The following is a 23,915-nucleotide window of genomic DNA, read 5'->3' on the forward strand; positions in this document are numbered from 1 at the left end:
AAAACAAACATTAAAAAGACTGCCAAATTCATGCAGCTGGAACATTACCTGCACTTGCCAATGCTCGAACCTGCAGTGCTTCCAGAGGTATCATGTGACGAAAGCGGAACGGATCCCAGTCTTCATAAATTGAAGCTCTATGTGATCCTCCCTGGAAGAATTTCAAAATACCCTTAAGAAATGAGATACCTTAGGATATTCAGACACCAAGGTCTCCATTGCTTTGCACTAAAAGTGTCCAGCTAGAGACCTGTTGCAATTCTTTTCTCACTACAACTTCTTAGTAACCAGCAGCACTGAAATGCCTGTCTACGAAGATCTTGCTAAATTCCAGACAAAAGCAACCATTAGTCCGATCAACTCTTATCAATACATTCAAAATTTTTTTTGCAACTAATCCTGCATTCTCACCTCCAACTGCACACATACTTAGGAACATGCATTTGTTTTGCTTTGGTCACTCCAAGCTTATTTTATGTCCAGTTGACCTTAGAAGACGAGTATTTCAAATAATGCTTTTGGTTTATGCCATATGTGGGAATCAAAGTGTTTCCTGTAATACTATAAACTGTGTTCCCTGTTGTAGCAAGCCATACGTTCACTGTCAAGCTTAGCTTTAACTTCTAATTGTAGATTCCAGTAGGATCCACTGATACATAGTGTAGGCATATCTAGTTCAGCTGAGAGCAGCCAGCACTTGCTTAGTTGCATGCTATACTTGAAGAAACTAATAGCCAGAACTGAAGCAAAGACATTGTGCTTCACCAAGAAAGTCAGACGTCTCTCATGTTTGATTCATATGCACTGATCGAAGAGCCAAGTACAAGAGACATGCTCAAGGTGGTACCTTGTTTTATGGAAGTCCACTCCACAGCATACAATGGATGTCGCAGGCAACATGAATAACCCAGCAGGGAGCAAAGGATAAACTAAACAAACACTTGCAAAGCACTGAACAGTAGGCCACTCAGAATTACCCAAATCCTCAGTGGTGTGGCAGAGGACAAGGATCACATATGCAAAAGCACACTCTCACACCACAGCTTTAGGGAAAGTAAATATTGATCTTAGAACTACAAACATACACAGCATCACAGAAATAGTTCATGCAACTTACAAGTTTCTTCTTCTGCTTGGAACCATCCTTATACACAAGGACCACAGCTGTTTTGAACACTGGAGAAGAAAGTTAAAAAACAAACGCTATGTAGTCAATAAGGTTGGGAATGGGTATCCTACACACCCCAGCTCACAGACCTTTCAACTCCTCAAACAGCCCTCAGCTGAGTCAGGGAGGGAAGGCAGGAGTAATCCTGCCAAAAAAAAACTAAACAGCTTTTAGCACGCAAACACAAGTTTCAAATGACTTGAAGTAACCTAAGAGTTGCCAGTTATTTGAACAACTGTTCAAAATCCAACAGTTCTATTAAAAGATAATTAAACAGAAGTCCACCTCAGACAAATGAACAGCATCCAACTACATGCTGCCAGTCATCAGGTGAGACCACACACAGGCAGAATTTGAAATCTGAACCACTCCCAGGTGGGGAAGAGTGGTCTATACTGAATTAAGAAGTGAACAACACTTGTAGACAGAGGTGCAATTTGATTCTCTATTATCATGTAACATCCACATGGAGTCTGAATTTGTCTTTCAAGACTCTGGTTTTCCTCATGTTCTCTTTTGAGAAAGGTCAAACATGCCCCTTGTTTTAGGATTGAATTGCATGAACACTTAATTTTGGACTTAATTTTATGAAACTAGTGTAAAGCTGTTTGGAGTACTTAAAAGTTGCTGCACATTCCTAGCATCTTTTGTGAGGCTCCTCAGTTTCAAGGCATAACTGGGCAGTTTCCCAGCTTACAGCAAAGCACTCAATATTTGTGTGTTCTTCAGAGCAAAACTGAAAAATTCTTCATTCATAAGCTGTTTGGTATAAATCACTTGCCTTCTAACCAGCATAGCTTGCTGAAAATAGCAAGGTAAAAGCTCATTGTGTGAAGAAGTTTAGGAACAAACAAAGAAAATCTAGCACACACTACTTAACTTCGCTCAAAGTAACAAATGCATATTTTGCCAATATAAGTGCTCCTGTACCTTTCCAAAGAACCATGGTTTGATACAGTGGAAAGACCTTGAAACCTATGCCAACAGCAGTTTCAATTTCTCTTTTGGCCACCCAAGATACAGTTCTTGGAGGAAGACAGATCACTCCAAGACTCTCTGGGAGTCCTGGCTTCGCTTTAAGACCACTAAAATTTAGATGCTCGGGCTCTTTTTGGCAAAAGGCATGGAGAGAAAAGGCAGAGCCTCTTCAAGCCCCAACCTTGTCCAACAGGATGTGAAGCAGTTAGATGACATACATCAGACTACTGAAATGTATCTTCTCAGATACAAATACCTTTCTGCATAGCTCTCAATTTATAGCCTTGGATACGAGTTTAAGAAACTCTTTCACTATTATAGCAGTCATCTCCAGATTATTCACCAGATTTAGATCAACACAAAACAGAATTTGACCATTACAAAGAGACAAATACAGTTTTAAGTTCCAGCCAACCTTGCAGAAGGCAATGCTCAACTACCTTCAACAAATATCTGCTAAGGCACATTATACACTCTTTTACACATCTGAAATGAAATTACTAGGATACAAACCAAATGCTGCCAGCTCAGGTTCCTTCTTCCATTTCCCTAGTGAAGCAGGAGGATTAAGCCATATCACGGTATTATGCAAGAGCAAGTCCCCCATAGAAAGGTCTGCAACCTGCCAATCGCAAACACATGCACAAAGACAGAATGTGTTTCAGTTCAAAGTTTTCTTCAGTTCAAGAAAACTGTCCTGGACTTGATTCTTAAATAAACAAACAACACAAGTAAATTTTTGGAATAAGATATTCAACCAGATGACTGCACGTATGCGCAAACAGACTCTGACAGTTGGCATTAGATGCATCTAAATCTTTAATTGGTGGGCATAGATTGGGAGAAGACAGACTGAGAGCCTAGCTCTCACAATTTTATAAGAAGTCAGGGCTTGCAAAAAAAAACAAACAAAGGAGCAGAAAAGCCACACTGGATGTTTTCCTTATGTTTTTCTGCTCCTTTCTCCATCTTCTCCTTTACAAGTTTCTTGCTATTTTGTTCAAACATTTAAGCATAACCCCATCACACACACACAATTTGGGGTATAGTTCAAAGACAGCACCAGGTGAAGCAGTCACAGCAGCTTCCTCCCCCCCAACAGTTGCCATGGTTCTTGATTTTTCCCAAAGTTTCACCTGAGGAAGACATATTGCTGGTAATGGACTAATAAATGAGTTCAGAATGACTGTTGGGAGATGCATCCTAATGTCACTGCAGCAACCAGATCTTTCATGTTGACTTCTGATCTCCCAAAGTCACAAGTCAAGGGCTATCCCCAGTCTAGAGGCCATCTTACACAATTTCTCCCCCCCTTCTGTCCATGAAGTCTGCCTTTTGCAAAAGGATACCACAGAGAGCACCAGCAGAACAATCTGAACTCTCCCTGATAACAAGAGCAAACACTAAGATGTATTTGTTGTCTCCTCTCCCAAATGAACTCCAAGCCACAAATGCTCCCCCAACAGAAGTCCTGACATGCTTTCTCCAATCCTTCTTGCCAGCATCAGCAAAGGTTTGGCAAAGGCACCTGATCTCTGCCCTCTACCCTCCATGTGCTTCTCCCCAAAGAAGATGGTGCCCAAGACACACCCCCAAAACTTCCCCAAGACTCAATCCCAGTCCCCTCTGTGTCCTGTATTTACCCAGTGACTCTTAGGCTTGATCTTCATCCCAATTGTTGGCAAAACCCCACTACCATTACTTCATATGGTCATGTCTCTCCAGCCTTCACCCATATCGCTGCTCACATCAGCTCTTCAGCACATCTCCCCATCTTTCTCAAGTCTCCCCTGACCTTGCCCATTACTGCCACCACTCTCCTTCACTGCACTGATGGACTGTGAGCCTACATTTTAATCAGTAAATGAGAAGTCCAGGTCTCAGTTTGAATCTTCAAGACATCTTCCACAGGTTTCTGAGATGGTCTCCAAAGGCTGAGCCACATTCAACCTTCACATGTTTCAGTATGCGCTCTGTGAGTTCTAGACCAAAGCCCATATATCAAGCCTACTAACAGTTCCTAAAAGGGGAACAGTAGTTTCTCACACACTGGATCTCACACTTTGATATCTTTAAAGTGATTAAAGACTTAAGTACAGACTTGCCTCAGCACATCAGACCGCTCAGATTGGTAGGGTGAGATTGTTTGTGTGCAATGAGGAGAGCCAAGACAGACAAAAAAGTAAACTACATGTTGGGCTGGGATTTTGGCCAAAGCACAACCTTCAGAGAGAACTAACCCACTTCTTTACATTGGTCCCACTCACTGAACTGTACATGGAGAAGCAGTTTTTGAATTGGATTGGAATTTACCTGTTTGCACCAGGACCTACTGAAGTGACACAACAGGAAAGGTAAGTATTTGATAAAATTTAACATTCATGATACAGAATATCAGCCTATGTCTTCTAAATTTGATCATGTTACCTCCTTTTTTTCCCCCGTTTGTTCTGCTATGAGTTGGTCAAACACCGCCCCATATTCTTCATGGATTTTCTGCATTTCATTAATGTGGCTGGCAACTTTGTTCATTGTTTTTATGGCCACTAGAAGAGAGAGAGAACGAGGAAAAGAAAAAAGGTATTTTTAAACCTCTGAGAGGAAGGGTAGGAGAAGGGCTTAGAATTTAAACAAGGAAGTTTAAACAGGGAAGAGGAATGTAATTTAGGTCCTTACCATCAAGGTGATAATGTTCTTCACTGTCTACATCGGTCAGAGAAAAGAGCTCCTTCAGCAGGAGAGGGTATTTCAGTATCCGCTGGATGGGTTTGATGAGGTAAGACTCTAGCGTGGAGGAGTGCTGCCGTCTGGGGTTCTGAGCATCCAAAAATGCCTTGAAAGCAGTGTCCGTCTTGGCTAGAAGATTAACATGAAGCTACTGGGTAAACTGGAAATAACAACAGCTGCCCCAATAAAGTGATCGCTCCAGCTTTAAATTCATTTATCCATAGACATTTTGCAAGGAACTATAGATTTATCAGATCCACATTACTGGATTTATGCACTTCATGTTTTGTGCTACTGACACTTCACCACAGAGATTCTATTTAGGATTTAATATCAAGCACCTACACACTGTACCAAAATACACAGTTTTTGATTTCACTATGCATGGTATTTCTGGCCCTGCAACTATTTTAGAGAAGCATAAATTCTTTCAATCACCTGCTTCCTTAAAGAAAAGGCTCAATCGGATATTTGTAAGAAGTCACAGTAATCATGAGTCTAGTCTGACAGGTATACACATAATATTGGCAAGTCTGATTTTTTTTTTAATATCATTAAACATTAAAATGCAATACTAAACAACAACAATAAATAAATCAAGAGCTAGTAAGGAGGCAGTAATTAATACATCTTATTTTGAGAGCGCAGGCAGACTGAGTACCTGATTGCTATCATCTTTTTTACCTTACTGCTACTGAATTTCTAGAAATACTATTCCCCCTGTTGCTCCTCCTACTAGAACATAAATTTGTACAGGGAGGGGAGCACAGATAAGGTGGCAGTTTTAGACACACAAGTTATTCAGTGCAGAAATAATTCCCCACAACTTATTTAATTGGAGCCACATTCCCTGCTCAGGTTGGGTGGTTTTCTTTTTTGTTTGTTTTTTGCTTCGTCCCTCAGACAGTCACCCACTTTAATAAGGCAACTTCAATTTCAAATCGAAAAGTCACCTGTACCTCAGCTCAGGACCCTAAATTACACTTAAAATACACTCCAAGGCTTTTAAAGAGATTTATATCTCTGGAATCAAATATGAAGTTCTGTTTGTGTTATAATTCAAGTTCAACCATTTTTCATTTATAAAAATGGTCAGCAATGTACAAAAAAACAAATCACCGGAACTACCTAGTTTATGTCCTTAACATTAAAGTGAAACAGATGCCAAAAGAAAGCATGAATGTGATAGCAACTTATCATTAATTCATGTATTCCACAGAGCTGCCAACTATTCTTTGCAGCACAGTAAATAAAAGTTTACAGGAAGATATGAAAAAAACTGCACTGCAAAAAATGAACAACCCAACCAACAACCCACAAAAACCTTTGTATTGACAGACATCCAGATGTCTGGATATCTCCTCCCTTAACGGCAGAGCTCCTACAAATGGAACCATCTGTTTATGTAACATCTCAGCCAGAAATGAATTGCATGAAGCATTGCTAGCTAGCTCTAAGAGATTAACAGTTTTATAGGACAAAAACCATCACTCCGAGGCAAGGGGGCCGGCGAGCACTTATATGCCAAACCACAGTTCATTCCTCTCCAACTCAGCAAGCCAAGCTCTGCTAGGAATTTGTACGTGTAAATTTCTCAGGCAAATTGGATCGAAGGCAAGAGGAGGAAGAGAGGGGAAAGAGAGCACAGCGAAGTTAAAACATTTAGACAGCTTCCATATAACAGTCTCCCAAGGTCGTCTTTTCCTAGCAGCTGTCAGCATTCAACCACATTTGCTGGAGCTTCAGTGGGATTATGACAAGCATGGATTCACTGCACATACCCTAAGAGGAACCAGAGGTCATCACCACTTCTGGTTCCAAAATACAGTGATCAATTAGCGCAGGCCACATTGCCTGTTTATGAAGACTTTTCATTCCCCACATGACTGAACAGAAACTGGATGTGTTGGGGGAGAATAAATAAGAGAGGAAAAACTGCATTCAAAGTTAACCACCTCTTGTAACGAGGTGCTCGGGTATCATCAAATCAGTGGTGGTATAAGAACATCCATGGCATGGAGCACCCTGTGAGCCTGTCAGGCCAGATAGGCTTATTTCCCCACCACTGCAAGGACTCCTGTACGCGTGCCCCCACCCCTCCATCACAAATCTCTCCACGTGGTCTCTGGTGCACAGTAGACACATTTCATCATCCCCACAGTAGCCCAAGACAACCCAAACCAACGTGCTGCTGCCACCTCTCTCTCTGGTCTGACCAGCACACCGCTCTTACCTTTCACCAGAACTTTGGGGACTTTTGTGTGGCTGGCGCAGAAGGCACTGTACAGCTTGAAACGGTCAGCGTAGTAGAGGAAGGATCCGCCCAAGGAAAATAACACTTTCTAGGATTAAAAAAGAAAGGAAAAAGAGCATAGAATGGGTTTTTCCTCTGACCTGTATAATGGGGTAGAAGCATAGGGGAATAGGAGAGAAGCGTGGGTAGGATGGAGCGTTTCCATTTACCTTTCAGATGACAGACACTGCATTTTTAGAGTATTTTCACACTATCTAGCAGAAAACAGGACCGGCCTTGGTGCCTGAGTCCAGCCTTGATACAGGCTACATTGTTAACATAATTATCTGTGTTCCCAGTCAGGCTGACCTGGAGACCCATCCGCTAACAGGGAGATAGGTTCACAGCTCCACAACTGTGTTTAAATGCCTGAGCTTAAAACCTTCTGTTTAAATAATGGCCATAGACCCTAGGAAGGACTGGATGTATCCGACTTTGCAGTGGATCAGACATTGAGGAACTGCAAGCAAGACTAGCATCCCTCTGCACAAACACAGCAAGGCCCCTACTCTGCTGAAAAAGAGTTTGTGTTATGGACCAAACACAATCCTTCCCTCAGACGACTGCCTTTGGCTCCACTACCCTCCAAGGAATAAGACAGAGTGGGATGGAAGGGAATGTGATAACATACAGGCAGCTTGCCTACAGTCGGCTGAAGGAAAAACTACAGAACTGAAAGCAAACCCCAAAGTCCTGTTTTGCACGCTGCTTTCAGATTATGCCCATAGGACAGAAGTGAAAATTAAGCTGATACACATTTTTGTAAAGAGATGGAAGAAGCAGTACTCAGAACACAGAGTTCTCTCCATAAGGAGGATTTTCCCAATTTCTCTCTTAAAGGTCCAAGCAGTAACTACAGAGGTTTCTACCACTAAAAAAATGTATTTGCATTCCCCATTAAGGGCATGTGTCCTACAAAACAAAAGTGGTGTTCTAGTTAGGACAGCAGCATTCAGGATTGATGCTGATTTTAAATGAACACCTGACAGCAAAAATTGCATGCACACAAACTTCTTTCGGTAGTTCTTCCAGGGCTATACGTTAGCTGAAGAGCAATCCCAATGGAATTATTATTATTCATCAAGACATCCTGTCCTCTGCCAAGGTGAGTTGTCAAAGCATGGGTAAAATTCCCCAAAGACTAAGCACTATATTAGCTACTTGCCATAAATTCAGTACATAACTACAGAAGACATAAAACAATTTCTACTTCCACAATTTCATACATATATACATGTATATGGAAAATAAACGTCACAGAATGGCTTGGGTTGGAAGGGACCTTAAAGATCATCCAATTCCAACCCCCCTGCCACGGGTAGAGATGCCACACACTAGATCAGGCTGCCCAGGGCCTCGTCCAACCTGACCTTGAACACCTCCAGGGATGGAGCATCCACAGCTTCTCTGGGCAAGAAGTTCCAGTATCTCACCACCCTCTGAGTGAAGAATTTCCTCCTCCCCTCTTTTAGTTTCAAACCATTCCCCCTTGTCCTGTCATTATCTGACTGAGCAAAAAGTTGCTCTCCATCTTTTGTATAAGCCCCCTTTAGGTATTTAAAAGCTGAATTGAAAAAAAATAAATACATAGGAGAAAAAATATACATATATATTTTTAATGAAGTATATATGCCTTTAGTTTACACTTCTACCTTTCACACACAGGTGCTGATACTCAGAAGTACTTGCTGTATAGTTCTGTTACGCACAAAAAAACTAGATGCAGAACTCAATTTATGTTCTGAACCATAGCCCTAATGGGTTTCTGAACTACTACATTAGGCTTGTCAGAACAAAGATTTTATGTAATATTCCATTTCTAGATCCTCCTTACAGCTCGAGACAAGAAATCTCACAGAAGGGCAAGAATAGCATCTCAAAGCACATGGTGTGACATATTCCTAGTGCTCCATACAGTTAAATGTAACATGAAGTACAATCAATCACAGTGGGATGTTCTTCAAACACTCCCAGTATTAGCTCACAATTAGTCTCAAGTGTATAGATGTAAGTTTTCACAGGCAGACTGACAGTCGACAAGACTACTATAATGAAGCGTGTCAGAGGACAGTTTCTGGGATATTTCATCATTACGTACAACATCAAAATGTAAGTCTACTCTGAATGTAAATAATGATTACCTTAAATTGCTCAACTTTCTCAAGCTTTTCCAGGTCTGGAACCAGCCTTACTCCATCTTCAAGAGTTTTCAGGAATTCTACCTGGAATGCTACCATTTCAGTCAGATTCCCAAAGAGAACATCCAGCTAATAAGAGAAAAAAAAGAAAGCAACATGCTCAAAGTATCACTGTTAAGATCACTTTGCAGTTAAATCATGTTTTCTAGAACTTCATTAATTCTCAGTCCAGTTGCATAATGTGTGATGTCAGGGATGAAAAACACTATCCATTATTGTATAATGTGTTAAAATAAAAGCACGGCATAAAGATGCTGGTCAATCAGCTGTTTTAGGAGAAATTGAGTTCTAAATTTCTCTATAGACCTCACTGGGACTAGCAAGTCAAGTCTAGAGAAGCGGAGTGGTGTGTGCATGTAAGCTATCTAGCAAAAAGGTAAAGGAACAGTTAACATACCTCATCTGGTGTGAGGAATGTTTCTTTTTGTAGAGGCTTCAGATATCTCTCCATCAGACAGTTTAAGTCCTGAAAATTCAGAAAAAGATTCCCATGTTGGTTTCTTGAACTGCTTCTGAATATTTATCGAAGTGGCTAAGACCACAGTTTTCCAAGCCTATGGATGTTTCCTCCACACACATACAACAAGAGTCAAATTTCACAGAATTTACAACTGTGTAAAAGGAAACATCTACATAGTTACCCACAAAATCATGGATCACATGGAACATTGTTCTTCTGCATATCAAAGTTATTTCAAAATGACTGAATGAATTCTGAATGCCTACTTATTTCAGAGATCTGTTTAAGTTATTATTCTAGTGACAGATTATAGAATTGGAGGTAAACTGACGAGATACATGCACAAAATAGGATTTGAAGCAGAGTAGAGACTAACAAAGTTTTCCAGAAGAAACGTTAGCAGACTGAACCGACACATTGAGATCCCTTACTTTGACATAGGTGCGCTCTGTTTCAAGAAGTTCACAGATAACCTTTCGCAGCTTATCCGCATCTGTGAGTTGTCTCATGGTGGCCAGCTGGGGTCCTGTGAATTCCTGAGGATGAGCACTTGAATCAGAAGGGTTCATTTCATGAAGACTGCGACAGAAAGCAGCAACCTGTTCTGTACTCTTTAAAAAGAAAGAGGAAAGGCTAGAGGTAATATCTTAGGCAAGAGCTAGAGGAACAATAGAGTTGAGAAGCCTTTGCAGTTACACAGTTGCAGCTTGGAGGCTTTTTAATAGTCACCGAAGTCCAGAAGCATAGACATCATTTCATACATCTGTCTACTTTATCTTTCGGTGACCCAGGACAAGGGGAAAAAAATGCACAATCCAAGTTAACTGAAGTGCTGTTCAGTAACATCCCCAGTTTCAGATAAGCATGAACTTTAATAGGCTTGTCCAGCACTTGCGACTGAAACAAACAAATGGGCCCAAGAATTGAGAACTAAAAATGACTGTGCAAACAAAACCCTCCAGCCCTCTGCCAGTTCCCTAATCTAGTTTGCAGCAGTCCTGTGAATGAATGGCTGTGTCAGTAGAGCCAAGGAGACAATGCAGAGATAGAAACCCTTTCAGCTGTTTTCAGGGTAACCAAAGCCTAAGGCTTGAAATGCAAGCTCTTTGGGAAAGTAGCTGTATTTTTGTTCTGATCTGGAAACACACCTTGCAGGGTGAAATTCCTCCCCGTAAGTCATTTTCTTTTTTCCTTTTTTCCCCAGAGCTGCTACATCTAGCTGGTTTCTTTAATGTTTAATCATCTGACTCTATATAAAGAGAATTATCCTCTCTTCACCTCCTCTTGTTAGATCTCCTACTTGCATCTTTCATTTCACTGAAAAGTTTGGAGCAGGTACAGTCTCCGGTATCAATGACGACAGCCCCAGGCTTCTAGGGTTGCTAACGCTGCAGCGTGCCCTATCTCCTTCCCTCCCCGAGACCTGACGAGGGCACAGGAGGGAAAGGAGCTGCTTTACTCGATCACACCTCTCTAACCTTCTGTGTTTAATCCTGCCACAGTATTTTAATCCAGATTTACAGACTTCCAGCAATGCCTCTACATCCCTCCAGTCCACTCTGAAACTTCCTGAACTTACCCCAAATTATCCTGTTCAGAGGATGCAGGGGCAGAGAGGGCAGAAATGGGGACAAGTTGGGAAGAAGAAAAAAAAAAAAAGAAGGAACAAGCATACCATCGCTTTACAGTTTGGAGACAGAGCCCTGCCCCCTGGGAGATGACTCCCACCAGGCAGTAGCAACAACAGCATCAGGAGCCTGAACCACTCCACATCTTCTGATGACCAGGTGCCAAAAAGGCTCCGCATTTATTAAGCTGCACAGCCTGCTCACACACGTCTGTTTTCATCTAAGTTCACCTACAAGTCTACGCAGCCATCAAACCTAAAAGGAACATTAACCATTTTTGTGGCAAGTAAGGGATTTCCCTCCGTAATACAGTTCCTTTCCCTAAAGGTATCTTATGGCTGTAAATGCTCACAAAAGTTTACCACCGCAAGGTGTCTTGTTATGCAAAGGATAATTTTGTCCAGGACACAACTGTAAACAATGAACTAATTGTAGCTGTCTACACAGAAATGCCTCCTGGACACAGTTTCCCAAAGGAAAAGTATTCATCTTCAGTATCCTAGATTTAAGCTCGAGTCAAGCAGAAAGGAAAAGTGTGGTAAAAAAAAAGAGTGAATTGCAGCAGTCCATTTTTAACTAATTCAACTCTGGTAATGGAACATGTCATTGGATTTATTAGTCAAAGTCACTCCTCCTTTTATTTCTTATAGAGGTTCCACCTATGCTTGCTGGACGCTTAAGTACAAAGCATACCCAAACCTTTAGCTTCAGTTTGCACTAGATTTCAACATGTGTCATCTTGATCTCAACAGCTCCAAATCCAAAACGCACAGTAGGTTAACGCCTGGCTTCAGTGCAGCCGAAAAAGCCTGCCTGAGCTACCTGCTCTGCTGGAAAGGGACAAAGAACTGACAGTTAACAGTTGTTAATGTAAGCCTGCAGAGACCCACTATAGGCAGGATTTTCCTCAGAAACATTTAGCTTTGTTAAGAGTACCTCTTGAAAAAATACATGAGGAAGTCTTACCCAGTGGCACTTTATTTTAAGAGCCAAGTGTACAACTAAAAATAGTTACGATGTAAAAAACATGGTATGGAATCAAACTCCAAAAATAAATAAAGTGCTTGAAGCAGTTTGTGCTTGATACCCTGCAGACAGCTCACCACGCTTTTGCAGTAAGCTGCCAGGAAAGATGGGTCACCCAGAAGGAGAGAGTGCAAATCCACTTACACCATGAAACATCAGCCAAACACTAACAAGTGGCTGAAAATTGGGTAACTGTCATACAGACACTGACTCTGCCCTAGAGAGAACAGTTACACCCATAGGCCAAAAAGGAAGTCCAGAGGACTTTTAAATGCCTTATCTCCACATGTGCACACTCCACAAAATGCTCGCTGCCTTCTCCCACAGCCAGCTCCAGCTCTGGCTTCTGCCCTGCCACTCCCACGCCTCGCATCTTTGTGTATTTCCCAAGCATCATTCGTCCCGTGGTCTCCAGATGGATGAAAAAATGAAAAAGCTCAAGCACATTTACAAACCTGCTCGCTTGCTTGTTCATTGAACAAACTGTTTCATGCCCAAACATGATCCTTTCTTCCTCATATTTACTTAAAAATCAATTGCTAGACAGGAAGCAGGTGTGTATCACACCCAGTGAGGTTCAGAACAGAGCTGCTTGCTTAGAACTCCCAGACAGTATGAACAAAAGCACCTCTGTCCCCATTTTCCTAAGAAAGTGGATAGGACAGGGAAGGCCTGGAACAGAAGCAGATCCCTTTATCTCCCAGCACCACCTCTGCTTGCCGGCCACTACCGAACTGGGATTTCTCCCGAATTACAGCCTCACGCTTTAGGCACGATTCTGCCAGCAGTCCTGTCCAGCAACCGTAAAATGCGCCAGAGTCCTTGCACGACTGGGCTGTAAGGCAAAGTTTACCTTGCCGGTACATTAACCCCTCCTCTGCAGGGGGTTCAGCAGAGGAGCTAAGCTCACACCCTTCCCATGCAGGAGAAGCAGGTCCTTAAAGTCACCAATTAATTGTGTTAACAATGCCCACAGACAACAGTTTTGGCTGCCAGCCCTATAGCTGTGAGAGTGGACTCCGATTTCCTTTTGCGTTCCCCTTACAAACATATACAGGTGCCTGGGCATCAGACAGAATACCCTCTTCAACTGCATCCAACACCTCTGCTCCACATCAGGCAGCAGACTCAAAGCTATTGACCTCCCAAACAAAACTCAGGCAAACTGCATCTTTTCATGCACTGGCAGGGCCGCTAATGACACTGCACAATAACAAAAAGCCTCTACAGAGTACGTGCATTACAGCTCAGCCTCGAATCCACAGCCCTAAAATTAAAACAGCATGAAAACTCCTTTAGCTGCTAATTACTTCGCCCAGTCACGTCGCGCGGCAGCTCTGCTCACCAAGTACAGCATGCGGTACAACGAGTCGCCGGATCGCACAGCGCCTTCGTTCTTGACTTTACGGCTAACTCGCCACGGAGCCGACATCGCCGGGAAGGCAGGCAGTATATATTGCGGGAGCCCTCACTCCGCCTTTCCAGACTCAGCTACGAGAACAATCCCAGCTCTCCACATATTCGGCTGATCCGAAATGCCTTCCCACTCCAGGGAGATCTCCTGCGCCGCTTACTTGAGACGCGGCACAGCAGACAGCCGCGTTTTAACGAGACAGGGCAGCGACCATATTCATCCAGGCAGAGCCTCTCCTCATGTGTCATTTGCCGTGGGCCTCGTTCACTCACCACATCAGCTGGAATTAAAAGCCGGCCAGGAGCTGCAGCTGAAGATTTAACGCTGCTTTTCATAGAATCACGTAGAGGGAAACTTCAGCAGAAAGGCTGAAATGCAGCAAAGGGGAGGCGAAGGCAGCCCTGGAATATAAATGTCTCTTGCCTGTGGCTGAGCATGAGCCGATTGGCTACGAACTGCGCTGCCTAAGAATATTAAACATCTGAAGGGACAGAGGCAGAGAATTAAAAGAACTTTAAAAAGCCAGTTATGCTACTGGAAAACCTACCCCTCAAATCCCCCATTTTAATCCTTTCACGTCTATTGCAGCACACTGAAGGTCTTTGAGGCTTAATTCTGGTCTTCAATAACACTGCACAGAGAAGACGACCTATTTTCTTCAAAAAGAATACCTCTAAATGGTATGAGTGTGTACACTCACACACACAGACCATTACAGCATGCTCCCCGAAGAAGGAGTGCTGCAGGGGTAATTAGCTTTACTTTCAAGATGCAGATGGCTCAAATTAAAAGCAAGAAGAAATGAGTGTCCTGCAGTATTGTAACTGATTACAGGTGGTATTTGGTTTTTGATTTTTAAAAGCATGCCTATCAAAGGACCATTATAAGAAAAAAAAAGAAATATATCCACAAGGACTCACCTTGTGATGTAACACAGCATGCATCTCAGCTTTTGGCAACCTGCAGCATTAAGCTCTTACACATATGCTCACTTTTCAGCATACCTCCTTTAAACCTCAATTTATTCTAAAACATTTTAAAGGCCAAAACAGGTCACCACAGAGGCAAGTAACTGTTTAAGAAGTTACTCTGCTATGAGAAGTTCCCAATATTCTAATGAACTGGTGACTGATATCATCTAGATATCATAAAAAGCCTAAAACTTGAATTCACGTGCTAGATGAAAAGAAGACTGAAGAGGTGGCAGAGAGCACACTTTCCTCTCCCCCATTATTCTCTCCCAGCTCTCTTCTATTCATCCCTGGCTCCCACATGAAATGGAGGGAGAGGAAAAGTGAGGAGCCCATCCCAGAGAAGAAGCACTGGGTGTACAATTCAGGCCACCACCGGTTGCAGCACCTAAAGGAACAAAAAAGTTGCACCCAGAAAGCATACATGCTCGCTAGTGTTTACGAAGATTTCAACCCAAGAGATACCACACATAAGAGTGCTGGTTGATTCAGGAAAGGCATCGTGAAATTAGACAGGAAGGAAGTTCAGAGAAAAACAGCTGTCCCACGCCACTGCACTGCAAATGCCTCAACCCACCTTGGAAATTGGATTCTACTATTTTAAACCACTTTAAAGTAATCTTATTTTTGCTTATTATTATAATGGTTCCTTTGAGGATATCGAAGAAGTAATTTCTGTGTTATCAGGTCTTTAGGATACACAGAAGATATGATTTTCAGAAAAGGGGGGAATCCTCAAAGCTACTGGCATACCCTCCAAATCCATCACTACCATCAACAGCTTGGAGGCTTCTGCAGATTATGAAACAAATGCACCACTACTAAGCAAACACACACCCACAGGCACACATGCTGAGCTGGGGGGAAGGGAAAGAGACAGCTGGAAGGGAAGAGGAGGAGGAGATGAGCCACACTGAAGTACCTCCTGTATTACCCAGCTATGTATCACCTACATGACAAAATTACAGGTAGAAGGCAGAAGGGATCCAAGTCCAGCTTTTGGTAGGATTTCACATAGCTTACCTTCATAACAAGCCTACCCAGTGCGTGCTACAAGAACGCATGAAGGACAGCCGCAGCGCTACGTTCCTCTCCTTTTCCCATCAATTATTAACTCTCATCTAGAATCACTTTGCTGGCTGGCGAGCTGGGAAATTTCCTTGGAGGAGCTGGGAGCTCTCCTCCTCAGCAGCGTGCTGCGGACATCAGCAGACTGCCACAGAGTGATGATCTTTGCAGGATTAAGCCCTGTCTCTGAATCATGCTGTTGCACAACCCAAATGCTATTTTCTGATCTTCAGCTGCTAATGCTGCATCTGCACTGAAAGATGGGGGAACTTTGCATCTAGCTAGGAGGCTCCAGCGTAGCTCTACTGGATTTCCTCTGCTGCCCAGCGGTGAATGGGTAAGAGTGCTCCTGCTTAGCTTTTGCCAAGATGGACAGTAAATAAACACGTGAAACAATCAGTAAGTCCTCTTCAGCATCTGAGGAAGACTGGAAGTTGTGGTGGAAATGGTGATACAAGGAGCATGCCCCTTCTGGTGACTTGAGGGCAGCGTTTCACTTCCCGTGTACAAAAATAACCCGCGTAAAACAGCGCTGAGGACATCAACTTAATCTGCTCCATAATCCTACGAGCATGGAAAGGTGCAGCAATGCATGAACTGCAAAACACCTTTGTCGTTGTCCTCATGGTACCGGCCAGGTGGTGATTTTCCATGGAGGAAAATGCATTGCAGACTCCTCACTCCCCGCGCAGATCGGCTTTCCCAGGCACACACAAAGCAAAAGGATTAGGAAAACCCTTCCATGCTTTTAGCTCTTTTCAGTTAGGTGTCCCTTTTTTTTTGTTGTTCGTTTGTTTTTCTCTATTGTTGCTGTATTTAAAAATTAGTATTCGAAGCAGTAATAGTGCTCTCTACCATTGCCCTCTACTATTTACTGGATTTCTCAATAGGCTTAGCAAAATAATTTGGGGATTTCTATAGCTTTAGTTCAAGAAAAATCAGAAAAAAAGCCCATGTAGTACAGAGTACTTCTACATGGGAAGTAAAATGCCTCACTCCTACCTATATCACATAAACAACACAAAATACCCTTCTGAGTTTTAAAATGAAATACACACAAACATTTTTATTTACAGAAAGGCAGATTTTCTCTCATTGGAAGGTAAGACTCGTTAGAGTTTGGACTTACTCTTCCATTGTATGAATATTAAGTATTAGAGCTGCTAATGCACGTTTCTCAGTTTAACTAAATCTGCTGAGCTGCAAGGCTAATCATGTAATCCTTAGGTCTCGCTTTAGGCAGTTACAGCTCTGAAGATCCAGGAGGCAAGATGCAATATGGAGCCCCCCAACCTGTCACAGTTCAGAAATAGAAAGCTACAGAAAACACAGCATGAACATTTATTCCCCAAGTAGCTATGTGTTATGCTCAGTGCTCTTCCCCAGCCTCAGTGCTTAACAGAAGAGAGTCTTTTCAGCGCACATGAAAATCCCACACCCTTACAGTTAAAAATAGAGAAGTATCAACAAACACTTCCACTTACTCAAGAAGAAATTCTCTGTACTTACAAGAAAAAGTTCTGCAGTAAAGCCTGGAAGCAAAACATAAGAACAAACCCTTTCTCCACATGCAACCTCTGCATATATTTCATGCACAGGAATGTTCTCTGTTATCTGACTTCCACTCCCTGGCTATCAGAGGCAAAACTACAGGCTAGCATGACATCAGAGGTCAGGAAACAAGAGGCCGGGGTCTTTTCCTTTTCCTACAATGAGTAAGCAGAAGAGTACAGGGACCAATTCAGGACTCACTATAACGTACTTTAGTTAAAACAAGAAAACACTAAGAAAAAACACACCTGCACATGAACAAAAACTGAGTGAGATCTCATACTCATTAGATCAGGATTTCTGTGGAAAATTAGCTGGAAAATCTCACCATCACTTATGCATGAAATACATAAAAACAATCATTGCCTTTAAAATAATCTCACTTGTTTCTGCCTCAAAAGCCACTAATCATCACAGATAACGTTGAAGATAACTCCCCAACACCAGCCTAGAGCAAACTACCAACTGCTGTGAAACCCACCCCTTAATAGATAGCAATTAACAAACCATTTGCACAACCTCTTAGCTATAATTGGATAGTTTTGCTTCAATTTAAGGTAGATTGGCTATAATTAGTCTGCATTTAAAAACTAGCATATGCACTATGCTATTGATTTAAGGAAATACTGTTTAACTTACATTCCTCCCATGCCTAGAAATCAAGAAAGAATAAGAAATCATAATAATCCATTTGATTTTCTGGTTCAGCTGACCTGCTCTGGAAAAGAAGATGATAAACCATCCCATTTAGAAAATATGTGGGAATATTGTCACAAGATAGTGAAGATACGAACCGTCCTCAGTAGAAGGGTACAAGTCCTGCTCAAGAGATGGTGATGTGCCATAATCAAAGATGTAATGTGTTGCATTCAGTATCATCTGTAAACACCTTAAAAGTAAGATTCACATTTTCCCAGGAAAGATGTTCTAATCAGGTGCAGCTGGGAAGCCAGCACATCAGCTGTGAGCTTGGTGTGCTTTCACTCCTTGGCATGTGAAAATGAAAATTTCTCACCTTGCCCATCTTATCAGCCTCATCAGATGATTCCAAGTCTTGCGCTTCTGCCTCCTCTGGAGCCGTCTCAACGGAGCTGTCTGGGTCACCACAAAGCGAGTGCCCTGCTGAAATTGAGATGTGTGTGAAAAGCCAACCATAATTTCCAAAATTTCAAAAAGCTGTGGGCAGCAAGTATTGAGTTCCCATGGATGGCCAGGCCCCATCCTGCATGCAAGCACATGCTGAATATATGCCAGAAGCACTCAATGACCTGGCAGGACTGCCTTGTTTTGCAACAGGGACCACGTTCAACTACAGGTGTAAAAATAAACAGGTTATGGCCAGACAACACTATTTAGTTGGAAATTACAAAAGCTGATTCAGAGATAAGGCTAAAATGCCATGCTGAAATTCTTGCATTTATTTTTAAGTTCCTTGCTGGCAAGGAATTGCCTGCCTTTATACTTGACTGGTTTTAAATGGAAATTCCAGTAGGTGAATGAGTGGGCAGTGCCAAGGAGAAAGCCTTGGTCAGCCCTTCCTCTGAGCAAGCTGAACGTAATGCTTTTAAGTTGACTGCAGTTTTGGCCTAATACACCTGCTACTGAGTTTCAATGCTGATTTTTTAGGAAACAAAACCTGCTTTAGAAGTTGTTAGATGTCTGTCACATTAACTGAAAACTAAATTTTATTTTCACCAGTACGTGGCAAGAACTGCGTACACCTGTGCCTTAACACTCTTCTGGAGAGTATGTTATTGACATTGCAACTTTTTGTAAGTAAATGATGGATTACCTGCAAGAGGCAAAGGAATGAACAGAACTAATCCCAACCTCAGAGGTCTGTGTGCAAGTAACTTTTTTTTTTTTTCCAGGATCTCATTCTCTGACTTAAATAACTATAAGAAGCAGTATTACTATACCTTAGCCAGCCTTCACAGAAAGCAGACTTCACATACACTCAGCTTCTAACTATCACATTATAATGAACACTGATGAAATGAACTCTGCTAGGAAACTCCTGCATGCCTGGGTTGAGCTTCAAGCCAGCATAGAGACTTTCCAGAAGCTGAGTCCAGATGCTAATTCCTTTCAACTTTCCTCCCTCCTCCCCCCAGTCCCGTAAGGAAAAGTTTTTACAGCAGTGTCACTCCTGGGGTGGATTGGGAAGGGTGTTTTCTGGGTACCCCTCCCTGCCTGCATCCTGCCACACAAAAAAGACAGTGAATGTTCCACCAGGGATTATACTTTTTATGCCATTCTGTTTTTTCTTCACATAATGCAGAAAAACATAATCAAAATTCAATGGATGCAGCAACACAGAATATCCCTGCTTTTTTAGAAACCAAGACTGAACTATATTAGTGTTTTGTTGTTTTGTTTTGTTTTGTTTTCTGGAGAGGTTGTTGCCAGCATGTAACATTTAAACATTTTGGTGGAAAACTAACTCTTTTCTGTAACAGAACAGATTTTTTTTGCAAACTTGTTTTGTTTTGTTTTGCTAGCCTTATAAACAGAAGCATCCCGATAGCACACTATCTTGTTGACAGAGCCCACTGGTCCTACAGCCATCCTCTCCAATTCAGTCCTAGGTTGAAACACGAACTTTTTACAAGGAATAACAGTAATTTAGCACATCAGATGCAGCACCATTTCTGTGTTAGTCCCATGCTGACTCTCACGTTCCTTGCTATTTTCAACTAGACATTTCAATTTAGGTAAGTCATGTAAATTTGTCTGTAAGGAGCATTTGGCTAAATAGCAATGCTGGAAGTAAAAAGGCCACAGTGACAATAACACACATCTGTTACACTGATAAACTGCAGTTAAACATGGTGTGATTTGGCCAAAAAGGCTAGAGTAGCATGGATGGTCTATTTATTCAGCTAAAATGGCAAGCTGCTGTAAAGATTTAAAAAAGAAACTCATTAACTACGTCTAGTATGTTTGCTTATATTTGTACTGGTCTGAAATATGTTTCATGAAATAGAAACAATACTCTTTATAAGTTTCCTAATTGAATAAGGAGATTAAATTCTGCTGCCTCTTTGCCGCAATTGCGAAGCCACTGATCTTGTTTCATAGTTTTTATGTTAACACATAACATTGGCTCAAGAACACGTCCTAGATAAGGTTCTCTACATGAAGTCTGAGGGCAGTGATCCAGGTCTGGGTTCTTTAGTTTTTGCAAGCTTCCAACCACCATTACAAAAAAAAAAAAATATATATATATATATATATAAAAGCATGATTGTACAAGATTTCCACTTTAATAGGTCTGAAAATTCAGAAAAATTGGAATGCAGAAATTCAGATATAAATTCAGAAAATATTCTGCATACTGGGATGGATCTAAATTGGACATCAAATAGAATGAAAACAACATAAAAGGCAGTTCATAATTGAGCTTTCCGAAGACATGACTCTCTTCTGAAAAGATAAGGCTTACCTTTTAAAAAGATGTGCATGTTTGTGCACCCAGGGAATGTTTGGCAAAACAAAATCTATTCAAAGAAGTGTTTTGTCTGTAAGAAGTTAAGTTTTCTGAGCCTTGCCCTTATTTTATGAACTTGGACTGTCATTTTTTTGGTGTCTCTACTAACGTGTAAAAAAAATTCTTAAATGCCTTATGCTATCCATTAAAAAACAAGAGTAAAATGTGCTATGTGTCATAATTTGGTTTGGGCAGTCCGTGCTTACTGCAATTAATTTTCCATTATAAGTTGTATGAAATACATCCTACAGCTGTTTCTCATCCCCAAGCCAAGGCAAATAATGTTTGTTAGGGGGGTTGGGGTTTTGCTTTTAAGCTATCACTTTTTCTTTTCCTGTATATTAAAACACCACTTAATCTGTTTCCTGCAGTATAAACACTTCTACCCAGTAGACAGCAATCTTTCACTTACGTCTTAATGAGCAGTCACACAGTGCATGTGTTTAGGGTATTTCTAACGTCTTAAGCTGCCAAAGCCGATGTCAACTTTAGCAGTTTTATCTGCTGCTTGTTAAAACACAGGCAATCAGTTCAATAATGCTGCACGTTCCCGCAACAGCCTTTTAATATCTTCCAGTTACTGTCCCATTTCTGTCAGGTTCATTACATCGTTTTATTTTTGCCCTGCAAATCTTTATTTAGCTCTGCGAGGAGCTCCGAGGAGAATGTGCTCATTTCCTTCCGTAGCACCTGAATGCTGCCCAACGGCTACCATTTGTTAGGGACAATAACTTGTGGGCTTCACTTGACATTAAGGAATTGGAAAGGGAAATCCAAAAAGCAGCAGCAGGAAAAAGGGGGTCAAATCCATGTGGCCACAAGCACAGATGGAGGTCACAGGAGCACCCAGGTTGCCTTGGCAGTGTAATATCCGTGACATTATGACTCATGCCCATTAAATAACTTCAACTTATGGCTTGAACTAACAAAATAAAAGGAAGTCTTATATCACCAGACCAAAGGTGCTGGGGCTTGAATGCCTGGAGAATCATGTAAAGCTTAAGTACCACACCAACAGTTGGCTACAATTTTCCATGGCTGCTGCTTCCCCTGTGCAGGGTTGCTATCGCCTGAGATTTTAATGAGAATTCCACAATATTTGGTACTGCTCTTAAAACCGGGTTCTTGGTGCCAGATGATATTTTTTTTTTTAGTGCAATGGAAATAAATATTCCTAGCCAAGCTTTCTCAGCTGTGGTGCAAAGCTCAGAAGCATTTATCCTACTAACACAAGAAGCAGAATACAGATCAGAAAACCCTCCATGTTCGTAATTTTTGTATCTCGATGCTTTATTCCTGCATATGTGGAACGGGCAATACTGAATTTAGTCCCTTTAGTGGAAGCAACAGGGAGGTGTTAGCAAGGCCAGCCATCTGCCAGCATGTTATGTTCTGCGGGCCAGAAGCAACAACAGGCTGAGATGGCTGAAAGCTTTGGCTTGTAACTTCTAGGGTGCCTCTATCTCTCAGGCAGGGTGCTTTACACATCTCAGCTCCCTACACAACACCTTGTATGTCTCATGGGTAAGGTAGTGGGAAGGCAACAGGGAAGCAGCTAATGCTGGGTGGTCAGCCAGGAGGGCAGTGCTGGCTCTAGCCCAGCCCTGTACTGGGTCTCCCACTGGGATTGTGCCACAAAGGGATCCCACTTCCATGTTCAGGTTGGGGTAAAACTGGGGTGCAGAGTATCTCAGGATAAACCAGTACCATGCATGCTCAAAGCACAAGGTACCTGCTTTAAACAAAGGGGAACTTTGAAGTCAAAAAGGGAGTCACCCAGTGAGCAAGGGTATGGCTTCATAAGCATTTCTTCCAGCCTGGCCATGCCCTATTTATTCTTCTCTTCTCTTGTCCCCTTGCACCCAAGTTATGCTGACACAGCTGTCCATGCAGCCAGACAATAAGATGAATGGGAATAAACATTATTCATTTATTTCTTTTTGCTGGCTTCCCTAACCTAGTTCATCGCAGGGCCACACAGGCCTTTCCTACGGGAGGAGAGCCTTGAGCCCTGATGAGGACTGCTGAAATTAAGCTTGTAATTAACCTGCCGCCTTCAGCAGCACCAAGACAGCACTGAATGGGACGTTTCTAGATCGTATTTCTGGAGTTAACCAAACTGAGGGGCCTACGTCCCCTGACGAAGATGTCCTCCAGCAAATCAGGTGGCGGAGGGGATGCGGGAGAGCCAGCAGAACAGGCTGCAGACCCGTGCACAGCCACTGTGGGATCTCAGCCAGTACTGCCACGAGAGGCGAGTCTGTGGGGCAGTGCCTGTGGCCCAGAGAGACGGAGGCAGAGATCTGTCACCTCTGCAGTCAGCCAGCAAGTGTCAGGGGCTGGAGAGCTCGGCCCCATGTCCTTCCCTGCCCACCTGCGACTGCTCCCTATAAAAGGCGCGTTGTCCTCCTCTGTACTCCTTTCACCGATGAAACTCAGCAGTACTGCAGGAAAAAATACAGTGATTCCTTATTTCCTTTCGGCAGGAAATAAGGGGTGACCCCATCCAAGCTGAGATGGCAGGTGAAATACGGATTAGGCAGAACACGACTACCCACTCTGAGTCCCAGCCAAGAGGCTTGGGCATCTGTGCTCCTGCAAGAAGTGCTGTGGAGGTTTCAGTGGCCAAAGTGCTTTCACGGGGCTCATGTCTGACTTTTTAGAAGAATTATGGTTAGCTTTGAAACGCTGAAACATAAAAGAAGGAAACATTATTTTTTACATTGGGGTATTCTGTCCCACTGGGAAATCCCATAATGTTGATAACCTCTGCAAAGATTCATAAAGCTGTGTTACAGCTACCCCAGTCAACTGAGTGACCAAAGAACACTACAGGAACAACTGGAAAAATCTGCCTTTTCTGGAAAGCTACAGAAACAAGACCTGTAAGTCTCCTATCTTTCTGCCAGAACTCTATTGCTTCCCTTTCCATTTCAATTAGAT

The 23,915-nt window shown here is 42.3% G+C and overlaps 1 protein-coding gene across 21 annotated transcripts in view; it reads right to left on the reverse strand.

Annotated features, from left to right (window-relative positions):
* Window positions 1-23,915, reverse strand: part of TIAM1 (TIAM Rac1 associated GEF 1) — a 115,020-nt gene that overhangs the window by 6,136 nt on the left and 84,969 nt on the right. For 3 of the 21 annotated variants that reach the window (XM_080599074.1, XM_080599088.1, XM_080599085.1), the window contains 10 exons: window positions 18,498-18,604; window positions 10,256-10,435; window positions 9,762-9,830; window positions 9,308-9,433; window positions 7,107-7,215; window positions 4,823-5,002; window positions 4,574-4,692; window positions 2,660-2,768; window positions 1,118-1,176; window positions 49-151 (listed from right to left, as the gene is read on the reverse strand). In XM_080599074.1, the coding sequence (XP_080455200.1) occupies window positions 49-151; window positions 1,118-1,176; window positions 2,660-2,768; window positions 4,574-4,692; window positions 4,823-5,002; window positions 7,107-7,215; window positions 9,308-9,433; window positions 9,762-9,830; window positions 10,256-10,435; window positions 18,498-18,604 (1,161 nt within the window). The other 18 variants (XM_080599087.1, XM_080599082.1, XM_080599094.1 and 15 more) reach the window with 18 other exon arrangements.

Source organism: Anser brachyrhynchus (assembly GCF_964034855.1).
Source record: "Anser brachyrhynchus genome assembly, chromosome: 1".
Lineage (NCBI taxonomy): Eukaryota > Metazoa > Chordata > Aves > Anseriformes > Anatidae > Anser > Anser brachyrhynchus.